General features: G+C 44.8%; 1 protein-coding gene across 1 annotated transcript in view; it reads left to right on the forward strand.

Annotated features, from left to right (window-relative positions):
* The window catches only part of DIXDC1 (DIX domain containing 1), a 51,627-nt gene that overhangs the window by 12,447 nt on the left and 25,709 nt on the right, over positions 1 to 13,471 (forward strand). Inside the window, exons 2-5 of the mRNA XM_065417164.1 lie at positions 6,882 to 7,011; positions 7,960 to 8,085; positions 10,849 to 11,098; positions 12,392 to 12,499. Coding sequence (XP_065273236.1) covers positions 6,882 to 7,011; positions 7,960 to 8,085; positions 10,849 to 11,098; positions 12,392 to 12,499 — 614 coding nt within the window. The remainder of the gene's footprint in view (positions 1 to 6,881; positions 7,012 to 7,959; positions 8,086 to 10,848; positions 11,099 to 12,391; positions 12,500 to 13,471) is intronic.

Here is a 13,471-nt window from a genome sequence, read left to right on the forward strand (position 1 = left end):
TGTCCATGATCCAGCTCTTTCTCTTTATCTAGACAGCTGAAACGCTTGTCCAAGTCCTCTTCATCTCCCACCTTGATTACTGCAACCTTCTGTATCCTGCTTCCTTAGCACTCACACTGTCCTCCATCCCCACAGTCCACTGAGAGTGAAGATATAAAAATCATTTTCCTTGCTTGTCTCTCTGATCTTGTCACTCCTCTCTTTGAATCCTTCTCGAAGCTCCTCCTGCTTCACTGCATCAAGTTCACGTTTCTGGTCCTCACTTTCAAGATTCTTCCCAGCTCTACCCCTTCCTGCTTGTTTGCCCGTGAGTTCTACCATGTCAACCCTGCCATCTCCGCTCTGCCAGGCTCCAGCAGTGCCAGCCTCATCCACCTCTTTATCAGCTTCTCATAAAACAGTCTCTGCACCTTCATCCACACTGCTACTTACACACGGAAGACCCTCCCTGAACCAGTCTGTAAGGCTGCTCTACTGTTAGCTCTCTCCTCAAGACATACTTCTGCTGTGACTCTCCCAAAATGTATCAGCCAGTTAATGACAGCTTGAGGGGCAGATGGGGATAGTTGACTCTTACTTCATCTATTTATAATGAAAAAAGCAAATTTGTATACAATTATATATATTCTATTGCATTCCTCTCCCTTCACCCTTTGTATGTCACTTGTCTCCTTAAATTATAAATTATATTGTCTTCCTGTGTGTTTGTACAGTGCCTAGCACAATGGGGCCCCAATCTTGACTGCACTCTCCAGACTCCACTGCAACATAAGTATTAGATAATACTAATTAACCGTAAGTGCCTCCAGTGCCTGAGAAGAGGCGCTCAACCTAAAGGGGTGTTTTTTGCACTGAAAAATTGTTATAGCTCCCTGTTACTGGAAGCAAAATAGTTCCTGGGGTGAGTCGTCCTGAGCCCTGCAAAATCTGTCCCATCATCAGTTGGGTGTGAGCCACCTCCTCAGTCTTGGGTACTTTGTAATTAAAATAGCATAAATGCACACCTAGAAATATTGTACAGTTATGATCCTGCCCCTATCAGTGCTGTGCTCAGTGGAGAACTTTGAGAGTTCCCAGCTGTGATTCACCCGCAGAAGGAGCTACATGTGTCCACAACAGCAGATGGCCCCAGGGTCCGTTCCTTCAAACTCTGGCCCTGTCCTGAAAGATCTTTTAGGGACATCCATAGTGATCTGAATATAAGAGAAAAAAGCTGCCTGGGAGCTTCAGCAATCTTGGCCCCAGGCAGCTCCAGGTAAGACAGTTACTTTCCCATTCACAGAGCTCAGGTAAAGCAGACCCTCTTTTGGAACACAAAGCCGTGTTAATTTAAATAGGATTAATCTTAACCCCTTTGCAATCCTAATAATCTGTGCTCTGTATAGTAAATCTTTGGGCTGAGGGTGATATGTTATTCCTAAAAAAAAATCCTCACTTCTGAGAGAAATTCAGATTGAGGTGTGGGACCAGAACCTGTTCCTGCCTCACAGAGCCCAGGATATGGCTGGACCAAAACTCAGCCTGTTAGTGACAGAGGTTGGGCAAGCTATTGAGCAGTCGCTGATTCAAGGGTGAGTTCTTCGGGAAGAGAAGGAGGCTGGGGTGGCTAGATCAATAGCTGTTACCTCTCAGAACAGCCTGGGATGCAACCATGAGCCAGACCTGATTATAAGACAGCAAGGGGAAGCTCCAGGGATTTGTTAAATCCTGTGCTGTTTGGAAGCATCTGTAGTTGGCAGGAGCCAGCAGGGTAATGGTGTCACAGGAGCCAGTGTAATAGACGCTGTGGGAGCTCCCTCTTCCACTCAAAGAGCAAAGGTTCAACATTAGAATAGGTTAGGGTCTGAGCAGCTGTCAGGGCTATGGGCCTGAGCGGGCAGGGAAGCATATGGGCTTCCCCAGTCCAGGCCTGGGGCCCCTCTTTCTGCCTCCTCTACCAGACCTGGAGCTTCTTTCCGTGTCCCTGGCCTGGGCTCCTCTCTCTGTCTGTTCTGCTCCCATGCTTAGGACACCTTGTTATTATTTACTAGTATTGAAGTAGCACATTCAGGGCCCCGGTCAGGATCAGGCCCCCATTGTGATAGGTGCTGCACAAATACAGAGTAAAAGATGATCCCTGTCCCAGAATTCTTACTGTCTAATAAAGACAAGACACCACAAGTGGATGTAACAAACAATCACAAGGTATGGGGAAGGGGGGATGAGGGAAAAGGTAATGACTGCTCTGTTCTTTCCATCTTCTCTCTCTCTCCCACCAGGCATGGGTGTCTTTTGCTGCATCAATCACTCCTCTTTCAGGCTCCTCAATTCTTCTCACTCAGATTTGTGGTCTGTCAGGAGACACAACACAGAAGGTGAAGTCTAGGAGGAGTGGGGTGGAAAGATGGTTTAATACCACCTTGTGCCGCCTGGATTCTGAGCTGCTCTGGGGGGCAGTGGGGCCCCATTGTAAATCCAAGCAGCCCCAGAGGCAGCACAGAATGCTTTGACCACTCCCCATCCCATGCCCAACATGCCCCCATACTGGGACTGCAGGAGGACACTGGAGTAAAATGTACGTCGGTGCTACACTGCTCCTGCACTTTGAGAATTCCTCTGGGCTACTGTGGCTCCTTCATGCCACCGGAGCAATTTAAAGAAGTTGTATTTAGGTTAAAAATCTTGTGCGGCGTCAGCAGCCGAAGTGCCTGAGAAATGCTGGTCAAGGACTGACGACCAGCGTTGCAGAGACAGCAGCTCCTGAGTAATGGAAGAAGGGAGGGTAAGAGAGGGGCAAGCAAGCAAAAGACTGAAGCAGAAGAGAGAACAAACACCCTGGCTCAGTGGATATTAATTTAAAGAAGCTAAATGTAACACAGGTAATTTTGACAGCATTGGCTTAATGAGGCTGCTAGACCCTGATGCCTACTATGCTAGTGAGGTCTGTTGGGTGATTGTGATTCTCCAGAATAAAAGAATAGTGGGTAATTTTTAGACCTTAAATATCCTTTGCACAGATGAAAACTCATAATTAGCACTATGGAAAAATATTCCCTAGAGAGAGAGAGAGACACTGGGAAAAGGGACAGACTGTAGACTCCAGCTTCTCTTTTTTATTGCCCACGGCTGGATCCAGACTTCAAATATTGTTACTAATCTTGGCTAATTATCCAAAGATTAAATTTTTCAGTGTCTTTTGCAGGAATTTCCATACAGACCGAAAACAAGTAGGGGAAAATGTGGACTGCTAAGGGAACAAGGAAACATGACTAGTTACATTTCCAGATAGTTCTATAAATAATCAGAAAGAGGAAGTAAAACATTACATCTGTGGGAAGAATTATAAAGCACACATTGTCTTTCCAATAAGTATCGTTTCGTACCTAGTACATACCTGTATCACATTGTGAGAAATCTGCCTGTCAGCATTTCTAACATGCTCATCACTTTACAAACTGGACACTAACATTTTGAAAAGTAGCCACTGATTTGGGGTAACTTATTTTTAGGGTATCTAACATGCTTGGGTCTGATTTTCAAAAGTGCTAAGCACCCACCATTCCACTGGAATGTAATGGGATCTGTTGGTGATTTTCAGCACCCCTGAAAATCAGGCCCAATATCTCTCAAGCTGGGTCCATTAGAACTGAGGTGCACAATCAGAGTCCTTGTTTGAAAAATTTGGCCAGTTGTTATATATAATATGTGATTTATCTAAAATTAATAACATAATTATCAGATTGGAAATGTCTTTTCTGCTCATTAAAATTAGTAGTGTAGTGTTATGGATAGAATTATTCTCCAGAGAAAATTATTTTTGTGTGATTGCGAATTGATGCATGATGCTAACAGAAGCTTACCAAACAGATTCCTGAGCAGTTAACTCCTGGAAGAACCTTAGACAGACAAAGAGACTCCAAATTATCCCCAACCCGTTTTTCAGATTTTTGGGTACAGAAGAATGCAGAGAGAATGTCAAAGTTGTGCAGTGAATGTCATGACCTGTTTCCGATTTTGGAACAAGTGTAACTGTTTGTACCTTCAAGAATTGAATGGAGACAAATACAGAAGTGGGATCTGATCTCATTGATGGACATGGTGCAGGAAGTGTTTCTTTTGTCCTGAAGGATGAAATCTGCTGTGTAGAAATGCTTGTTTCCATTTGCAGAATACATCCTCACAAAATTTGCTCTCCTTTTTTCATTTACTGGAATATGGACACGTGGAGTTCTCTGTCTGGAGTAAAGGGCTTGTGGTTTTATCCCGTAGTGCATTTAACACCACTCTGCAATATTTAGGTCATTAAATTTTCATGTCTGTTTTTTTCTTGGGAAATTCAGTCACCTGTTCATCTCAGCTGCCAGAAATAACAGGCTGCCGCTTGGGATTTTAGCTTTGCAGAAATCAGAGTATCTCTGGAGTCCTGCACTAAACTAATTAGCTAGTAGAGTTTTCTGGACACATGATAAGCTATTGATGAACAAACCAACAGTCTGAACTGCTCCAGGAAAATCTTATGCTCTGAATGGAAAAGAAAAAATACTAAACATGCTAATTAAATGGAAGTCTGCAGTATTGTAGCAGTAACTACTGTGAAACCCTTCCCTTTGTAATAGCGACATCACTATTGCACAGCCACAAAAAGTTGTCTTTTTTGGAGAGGATCATTTAAAGTGTAAATTTACAGGGCTTTAGAAGTGATTTTCTAATAACGATACTAATTACTGCACACCAGTAAAAATGCCTACCCAAAAATAGTGATTTTTATTTTGTGTGCAGCGAATGGGAGAAAACAAAGGGGAAAGTATTAAATTGTTAATTATAAGGCTATATTTTTATATAACTTATTTCCGTTGTGTGAAAAAGGAGTTGCTTATAGGGAAAAGACCCACCAAATCTAATAGAATATGGCAACCTTTCTATAGTGTTTTGGACCATCCTATAGAATATAGTAGAGAATTATACCCCTAATGTAGATTCCTATAGGAAGGTTAATAAAAAAAAGTGTAAAAAGGAGATCATTCTCTTTCATTTTATAGGTTTTGAAATAATTTCTATGTAACCCTGTTCAATCTCTATGGAACCTTATTGAATTGTATAGGACTTTTCCGTAAGGGTGCTGTAGCTGTTTCAGTGGGTAACAGATGGCTCTGTAAATAAACATCTCTCTCTTCCACTGATAGTTACTTGAATAAATTAAAGCTTCACTGAATCTTTGTGTAATAGAAGGTTTGAGTTCTGGTCTGTCCTTGAAATTAAATTGTGTTGTGTGGCTGGATCCTGGTGCAAAGTCCCAGGCCCCTCCTTTCTTGGGCCCAGGTGCTTCTATCCAACTTAGGTCACATAGGAACTCAACTCCTCCTTGCACTTTAGCATGGGCAGTTATTACTATCGACCTGAAAACCAATGCGGGATCATCCTCTTGTACCTGTTGTATGAGTGGGAGAGAAGCCAGGACTATGCTTGTTGTATTTATGCTCCATGGTTTGTGTTCCCATTCAGTGGAAGCTGGTGACATTTTCAACTGGGCGGGCAAAATTGACACCTACTGGCACCTTCAGAACTAAATTACACTAAATGAATTAGAGCGCTAGCTATACTGGACTCAAAGCAGGGGAGGCAAAATCCACTCCAGCAAGCCTGCATTAGTCTCATGTGTCTCCCAAAGTCTAGACTTCCCACTCAGCACTACCACTTTTGTTTTTTATAACGAATTGAGCAACCGCCCAAGTGTGCCTCTCACACCATGCTCCACACTTATCCGCTGAGTGAGCAGAACCAATTGAACACAAGTGTCCGGGCACCTTTCTGAGCAGACAGACTGAGCTGTGTTGTGTTTAAAGTTGGATTTCCCTTGTCAGGATGATTACAAGTGGTGTTGTGATCAGAATGTGACTTTGTGGCAGGCTGTAGAAGCATAAACGATGACTGATATTGCTGAGATAATGTGGAATGGAGACTTAAAACCTGCCACAGCTGCAGAATAATGGGAAGCTTAGTGAAAAGGGAGGTAATCCCATAAAGGGATAAATCTGATTACACTCCACGTGCTGCACAAGCCCTTGTCCCAAAGGAATTCCAGTTTCACCAGGGCTTCTACTAGCCACTAAAGTCTCATGTAAGGTATAGGAATGAAAAGGTGAACGCCTTACACATGCACATGGGACTGCTTTTGCATGTCAGCCCCTGACACCAGATGACTACTTACGGAGATCAAAAACTTGGTTCTCTATTATCTGTCGCCTCCTGCTGTCGGTTACACCTGTGCAAAGACAGTGTAAAAGACTACCCAGTTAGAGTGGTAGTGTTCTTCACACAGTTTGCACTGTCTTGCACTGATGTAAATGAGGACACAAGGTGCAAGGCTGTCGAAAGTTGGGCCCAAGAGTATCAGGACCATATACCAAAGTGAAATTGGCCCATTATAAAATCCAGTCATTTCCTTAACAATTAGTGTAATTAACTGAAAATTACACTGGTTATTTTAACTGTCAACTAAGCTATATTTATTTATTTTTTAAATATCCAAAAGTCAGTAATTTTTGGTTTTTAACATTTTAGGAGTGAATTACTGCAGGGAATAAAAGTGAGGGACTGGCAGTGGTTGCTTTGAACCAGATATACTGCAGGCAGGTTCAGTGCAAGCTTCCTTCTAAGCTGCGTTGATGCCTCTCAATCCTGACCTGCAGTTCTTCCTGCTGCTCCAGTTCTGGCTTGTACCGAGTTACTCCAGACAGAACGTTGGTTTTGTTTTGTGAGCCAGTGTCATGTAGGTGGTGGGATGAAACCCATTTGTGCTTGTGATCTAAGCGAACATACGGTTGAGTGAAAGGTGAGAATTGTGCAACTACCTCCTAAAACAACACTGACTTGCAATATTTTGTTTTCTTTTCTGTTTACAGCAGCAACTACAGGCGTACGTGGCCTGGGTGAATTCCCAGCTGAAGAAGAAGCCAGCAATAAAGCCAGTGCAGGACCTAAGGCAGGATCTCCGAGATGGGGTCATCCTGGCCACTCTCATTGAACTTGTAGGTCAGTAACACCAAGTGGCACTATTGCTCCTGTAGGGGCTGTGGGGCGTTGCATGGAGGAAGCGCATCTTGGTGAGGCCCTGCTAGTGGAATGTTTGGACCTGTGTGAGGCTGGCCAGCAGGCACCGCAGTATCAAAGCAGGGTGGTCGTTTTAAGAGAAAGGAAGATTGTGGATCATAAAAGCCAATCTTCCACTGAAGTCCTTATGTGTTAGCTCAGTATCACTTGCTAACCTTTGGCTAGTGGCCGAGTTCCAGGCCCTTTGAGAACTGCATTCACTTTGTCACCTGACACATGCCAAAACCTGCGAGCGTGGCCATGATAACTGCCACAAGAGGAGCTGAGCTGTTTTAAGGGAGCCATGAAAGGATTTCCCATATTGATGAATGGCATTAGGGACCCAGAGGGGTGTATAGTCTAAGGTGGGGCTAATATGTGGCTTCTTAACTTCATTTGTGTATGTATGTGTGATCTGAGCCCCGTAGTTCTGTATCTCTGCCTAACGCTGACAGCCCTGCCTGGAGTTTACTTGTCTGTGTTAATGGATGGGATTCCCGTAGGTTGGAGTTAATCTCTTTACTAAAACACAAATATTTACAAGAAAGAAATAATAGGACTGAGCAGAAGTGGTTCTAGAAGCTGATGCTGTCCCTTGCTGAGACTATGCCATGCAGTGCAGTGTATCTGCACAGAAAGGACATGTGCTGACTCAAGAAAATACAAGGAATAATGAATTACCCACAAAAAGCATCTTCACATTCAGTGCTACCGGTTTGTTTTGCCATTAGACACCTCATGAGCAGGGAGAAGTCACACATATGGCTCCCTTACTCATCCCAACATAACAGCTGCTGAATCCTACATTCCTTGCACCTGTAACCGTTCCAGTGCCAGTCAGTACCAAGCAGGTTCATTACTCTCTATAATTAGGCTGTTTGATTTTCCCAGCCGGTGAGAAGCTGAATGGCATTCAGGTCAGTCCCACCAGCCAGCAGGAAATGAGAGAAAATGTAGAGAAAGTCCTGCAGTTCGTGGCATCGAAAAAGATTCGTATGCACCAAACTTCAGCGAAAGGTAAGTGCTCCCTGATGACAGTGTCACCATGATCCTTAGCTAGCTATGTGAGAACTGGATCCTTTGTTGTTTTGTGTCCTACAGATAATTTATTTCCAAGACGGAAATTTCTCTTGTTGCTAGAGTCCAGTAATATGTTTAGTTTTTGGTTGAACGGCACTAAATTCTTGGTTGCTTTGGTAACAGTAGCAAACAGGAGATGCGAGCAGTCCAGGGTAAGAAATAAATAATAGTATTAAGAAGAAGAAGAAATGCCCCCTCTCCTCTGAGTGGTCAGAGGACCAAACAAATGGTATAATTGAGAACACAGACTTGGAAACCTTAATTGAATGGACATAAATAAATTGTTATTGGGCTGTTGCCTTCTGTGGTGGGAACAAGACCATTCCAGACCACTGGAAATCAGTGGTATTGTTTCCCATGCTTTGCAAACTCTGTTTGCCAGCATTTCCTGTCATAAGAGGAACAGAACATGTGGTGGGAAAGAGACACAAGGAGCAAAACCATGCACTTTCTGCCTCTTACTGTGGCATCATTTAGTCACAGAGAGCACACGGATGGAGGAAAACAGTCCCCTATTCTTGCTGGTTGCTGAGTGTACTGTTTGCTCCTCCTGGGGCACTGGGTGAGGTGCAGTGCCCAATGACTCAAACTGGAATCATGGAGCACATGACCTTTCCTATTGTTATCAGGAAGAGAAGAGCACAGCCCTGGGGTTACAAGCCTCAGCTGGGTAGCCTTTGTGTATTCAGAGTACACAGTAAGTGCTCCATGCCAGCAGCATGGCTACCAGCAGCCTGGAGGCTGTGCTATTTTTCCCCATTCAGTGAGGCATTATATGCCAGTTCGCACCATTTCACTGACTCTATAAGCTGTTGTTAATACAGATAAAACCTTGTCTATATGCCCTGTAAACAAATATATCATTAGGCCCAGCCCAGGCAGCTCTCTCTCGAGGCCGCCTAACTCAGTGATCTGAATTTGCTTTCTTAGTTTCTTGTATCTAGGTTGGTAGCAGGAAAGTAAAATATGAGCATCCAGAGTTTGGCAGAGCACAAATGAGAGCAGAGTAAGCTCTAAACGTTGAAACCCAGTGCTGGTGCTCTGCATCCCTTCTGGTTTTCCTAGAAAAAATGTCACATGCCATGTCTGGCCTGTTCTAGTCTCCTTTGGCCATTCTCGGTGACAGGACTTTGTTGAGCTTTGTGTAAGGGCTCTGAGGTTGGACATGTTCTGAAGTGATCAGAGAAATGTAGGGCTGGAAGGGACCTCAAGAGGTCATTTAGTCCATTCCCCCAGAGTGAAGCAGGATTAATGTATCAAAGCTCCTGCGCAGAGTGAGGTGTGGGCACAGGACTCTGGGACACAGAAACCCCTGAGTTCTAATCATAGCTCTGACACTGACTCGCTCTGTGACTTTGGGCAAGTCATTTCCCCTCTCTGCCTGAGTCTCTGTGAGTGACATGGATTAATTACCTTTATGATCTACACCTCTACCTCGATATAACGCTGTCCTCGGGAGCCAAAAAATCTTACCGCGTTATAGGTGAAACCGCGTTATATTGAACTTGCTTTGATCCACTGTAGTGCGTAGCCCTGCCCCCCCCGGAGCACTGCTTTACCGCGTTATATCCAAATTTGTGTTATATCGGGTCGCGTTATATCAAGGTAGCGGTGTATTTTAACAATGTTTATTTTGGCCCCATCCCACCCTCCAAAAGTAAAAATTAACCAGACTTCAGGCATCCAGTCCTTCCCCAAAAGTCTGGGGCTGGAATTTTCAAAGCTGCCTATGGGATTTGGATGCCCAGTTCCTATTACATTTAATGGCTACTGCACGTCTAAATCCCTTGGGTGGCTTTGAAAAACACACCCCCCCCCCAAAAAAAAAAAAAAAAAAAAAGAATGGATGGTCTTTGGAGTAAGCCCTGAAGGTCATCAAATTTGGGCTGTTTTGTACACTGAGGGAAAGTGCATGGTGATGAGGATTGATTAGTTAATGATTACTAGACGTTGTTGTTGCAGAAATCCATTCTTGCTCAGCTCCCTCCTCTTTCCTATTAAAAATGTTAATGCAAGTTCCATGGGCCAGTTGGAGTCATTACTGATACAGTGATCTTCAGTGACTGTGACACCTTTGTAGTGATCCTTCAGTAACACTGTCACACATAGGCTGGACTATTTGTTGAAAATAATCCTATACCAGGGGTAGGCAACCTATGGCACGCGTGCCAAAGGCGGCACGTGAGCTGATTTTCAGTGGCACTCACGCTGCCCGGGTCCTGGCCACCAGTCCGGGCGGCTCTGCATTTTAATTTAATTTTAAATGAAGCTTCTTAAACATTTTAAAAACCTTATTTACTTTACATACAACAATAGTTTAGTTATATATTATAGACTTATAGAAAGAGACCTTCTAAAAACGTTAAAATCTATTACTGGCACGCGAAACCTTAAATTAGAGTGAATAAATGAAGACTCGGCACACCACTTCTGAAAGGTTGCCGACCCCTGTCCCATACAGAAGTCCCAAATGTGCCCAGAGCAGTAAAAATTCTGTCCTATAGGTGGCAGTCACTGATTTTACTTCAGGCTGCTTCATACAAAACAACTAGTATGGAGCACTGGAATGATAACTCAGTCCTAATTGTTCAGTCCCTTTCTTTTGGAATGCTCCTGTTGAGTTTAATTACATTCACACGTGTTGGTCACACAAGAACCCTGCTGAGCCCCATTGCCCTGAGGTTTGATTGCATTTTGCAGATATCGTTGATGGGAACCTGAAATCCATCATGAGGCTGATCCTTGCCTTAGCTGCTCATTTTAAACCTGGCTCGGGTAGAACAGCCATTCAAAGCCCAGCCAGCATGGTGGGGAAGAGCCTTTCAGCATCATCAGCCAGTCACAGGCCTCATTCAGTGGCTGCCGTGGCCCAGGGTGCCGTGGCTGCTCTGGCAGATGTTCGTCAGGATGTCTCACACTCAGGACGTGATGTTTTCCGGCACAGACAGAGGTACTGGGTGCTCCCATCTAGTCTCATTGGAATGAGTGTGAATCTTGGTGCTAAGTCTTAGTCCTCGGGGGCAGGTAAAGGGGGCATCTCCTTACAGGACAGATAAAGAGGTCTCTGCCTCTCTGCTATGAATTCATACATTGCTTGTTGACCTGAACCCAGGCCACCTTTTGCTGTAATCTCATTGGAGCTCACAAACAATCCAGAGTAACTGGTTTCAGAGTAAGACTGAGTTAGCACCTGGATGGGATACCTCTAAGGCTATGTCTTCACTGGCAAAAAGGTGTGTTTCTACCATGGGATAACTAACGTGCGTGTAAAAACAGTGGAGGTAAGGCACTGAAGTTTTATCATAAGGTAAACCAGGTGAGGCCAGCCACAGACAGGTGGTATAGTGCTGACCTTGCCTAGCCACCTTGCAGTATACATGACCGTGCCTTGCCTTCACCTAGGATTGTACAACACGATAACTAGCACACATTTATTATCTCGCTTTAAAAGAAAACAAAACAAAACACCTTTGTGTCACTGAAGACAAAGCCTAAGAGCTCTATTACATCCTTCCCTTTGCATCAGTACTGAGCACAATGCCGCTGCATGGCAAAAGGAGGTGCTGTGGCTTCTGGAGGTACTGTCTTTCACGTGAGACATAAAACTAAGGCACTGACCGTTTGTGGAATGTAGAGATCCTGGGTGCACTTTTTGTAAGAGTCAGGGTGCTAACCCTGGTGTCCAATTCCATCATGCCTCCCTAAATTCCTCTTGCCTTCTCGTATTATGCCAAGCAGTGGAAATTGTTGTAGTGTTGCTGAGTGCTGTTTATCAGCTGCTGTGTCCTACAATGCTATAGGGTTTGGCGTTTTATTATTCTTCCGAAGGACATGGGCAAGTGTTCCTCTTCAGGACGGCCAGCCCTTGTCGTATTAGCAGAAGCTAGCCTTTTCCCCACTCCCTGCTTCCCTCCCTCTCCAAAGCTCTGCTGCTACTCATAGGAGTTTGGAGGCATTTAACAGGTAACACACTGTTCCCCTCCCCTGCCATATCACAGGTAGATGGGAAAGGGTTTCCTGTCTCACACTTTCTAGATCAGAAATTAGATTTTCTCATTCGTAAGAGGCCCGGAGGATTGCTGCCTCCGCCTCCTTTCCTTTATTTCATTAGCCCCCGTTCTCCCCTTCCCCTCCCCCAAGAATGTCTATCATTAGGTTCAGACAATAAATTTTAAAAAAACCCACAAGGATTTCTGCCCCTGCTCTGTGAGGCTCTTATTCATTATGTCATTTTTATCTTCAGAAACAGCAGCGTCGATGAAGAAATTGAGAATCCCTACTGGAGTGTCCGAGCACTGGTGCAGCAGTATGAGGGACAGCAGAGCGTGCCCTCAGAGTCTTGCTCCTCCAGGTAACAGACATGCCCATTGCAGAGCTGTGTCCCATCACAGCCTGGCAGAGTCCGTCTCCTGCCCACCCCACATCTGGCCGCCTCGCAGCCCAGCCCCCTGCCTACCCTATGGATGTGCTCCCCTCACACACAGCCCAGTCTCTGACTAGTTTTAGGAATAAGGAAAATTTCATGCACTGAGATTTCCCAGCTGAGCTGGAACGTGAAACACCAGCTCTCAGTGAGTGACATTTCATTGACTCCCTTGATCTTGCAGACTCTCCCACAGAGAAGGTTCGTCTCATCCATGAGACAGTGTGGCGAGGTGGTGTGAGCACAAGGCTAGGAGGTGGGAACTCCTCAGCTGTAATTCTGGCTCTCACCCTAATCCTGGCTCTTTGGCCTCCCCCAGTGAGAACAGAGCGAATAGGAGTAGGAAACACCAAAGCAGAGGGTTTGCTGCGAGATTGAGAGAAACTGAGAGGATGAATCACAATGGTTCCTTCGGGGCTTGGAATCTATGACTCTCTGAATGAGACTGAGGTTATCACTACAATACAGTTTACATTGGAGTTATGATGCTTAGGGGTTTGAATAAGTCACCCTCCAAGCTACGTAAATTATGCTGACCTAAGTGCCGGCATAGACAGTGCTATGTCAGTGGAAGAGCTTCTCTCGCCAACATAGCTACCATTTCTCGCGGAGGCTGGAGTAATTAAGTTGACAGGAGAGCTCGCTCCCCTCGGCATAGATACCCCAGGGTATTTTGGGGGCAGGCCCAGCCCTTGTGCTGTGTCAGGGTTGGGTGTAGCCTCACCATTGAGTCCATGTCCCAGGGCAGGGGAGGGGCTGCAGGGTGATCTCCCACCTTCATGCAGCCAGTGGCCTGGGCTCCCACTGCCATGCTGGAGCTTCCGTATTTCTTTATTGACAAATAAAACTTGCAGAATTTTAAAATATTATGCGCAGAATTTTTTATTTTTTGGCGCAGAA

The sequence above is a fragment of the Emys orbicularis genome, chromosome 15 (assembly GCF_028017835.1).
Source record: "Emys orbicularis isolate rEmyOrb1 chromosome 15, rEmyOrb1.hap1, whole genome shotgun sequence".
In the NCBI taxonomy this organism is placed as follows: domain Eukaryota; kingdom Metazoa; phylum Chordata; order Testudines; family Emydidae; genus Emys; species Emys orbicularis.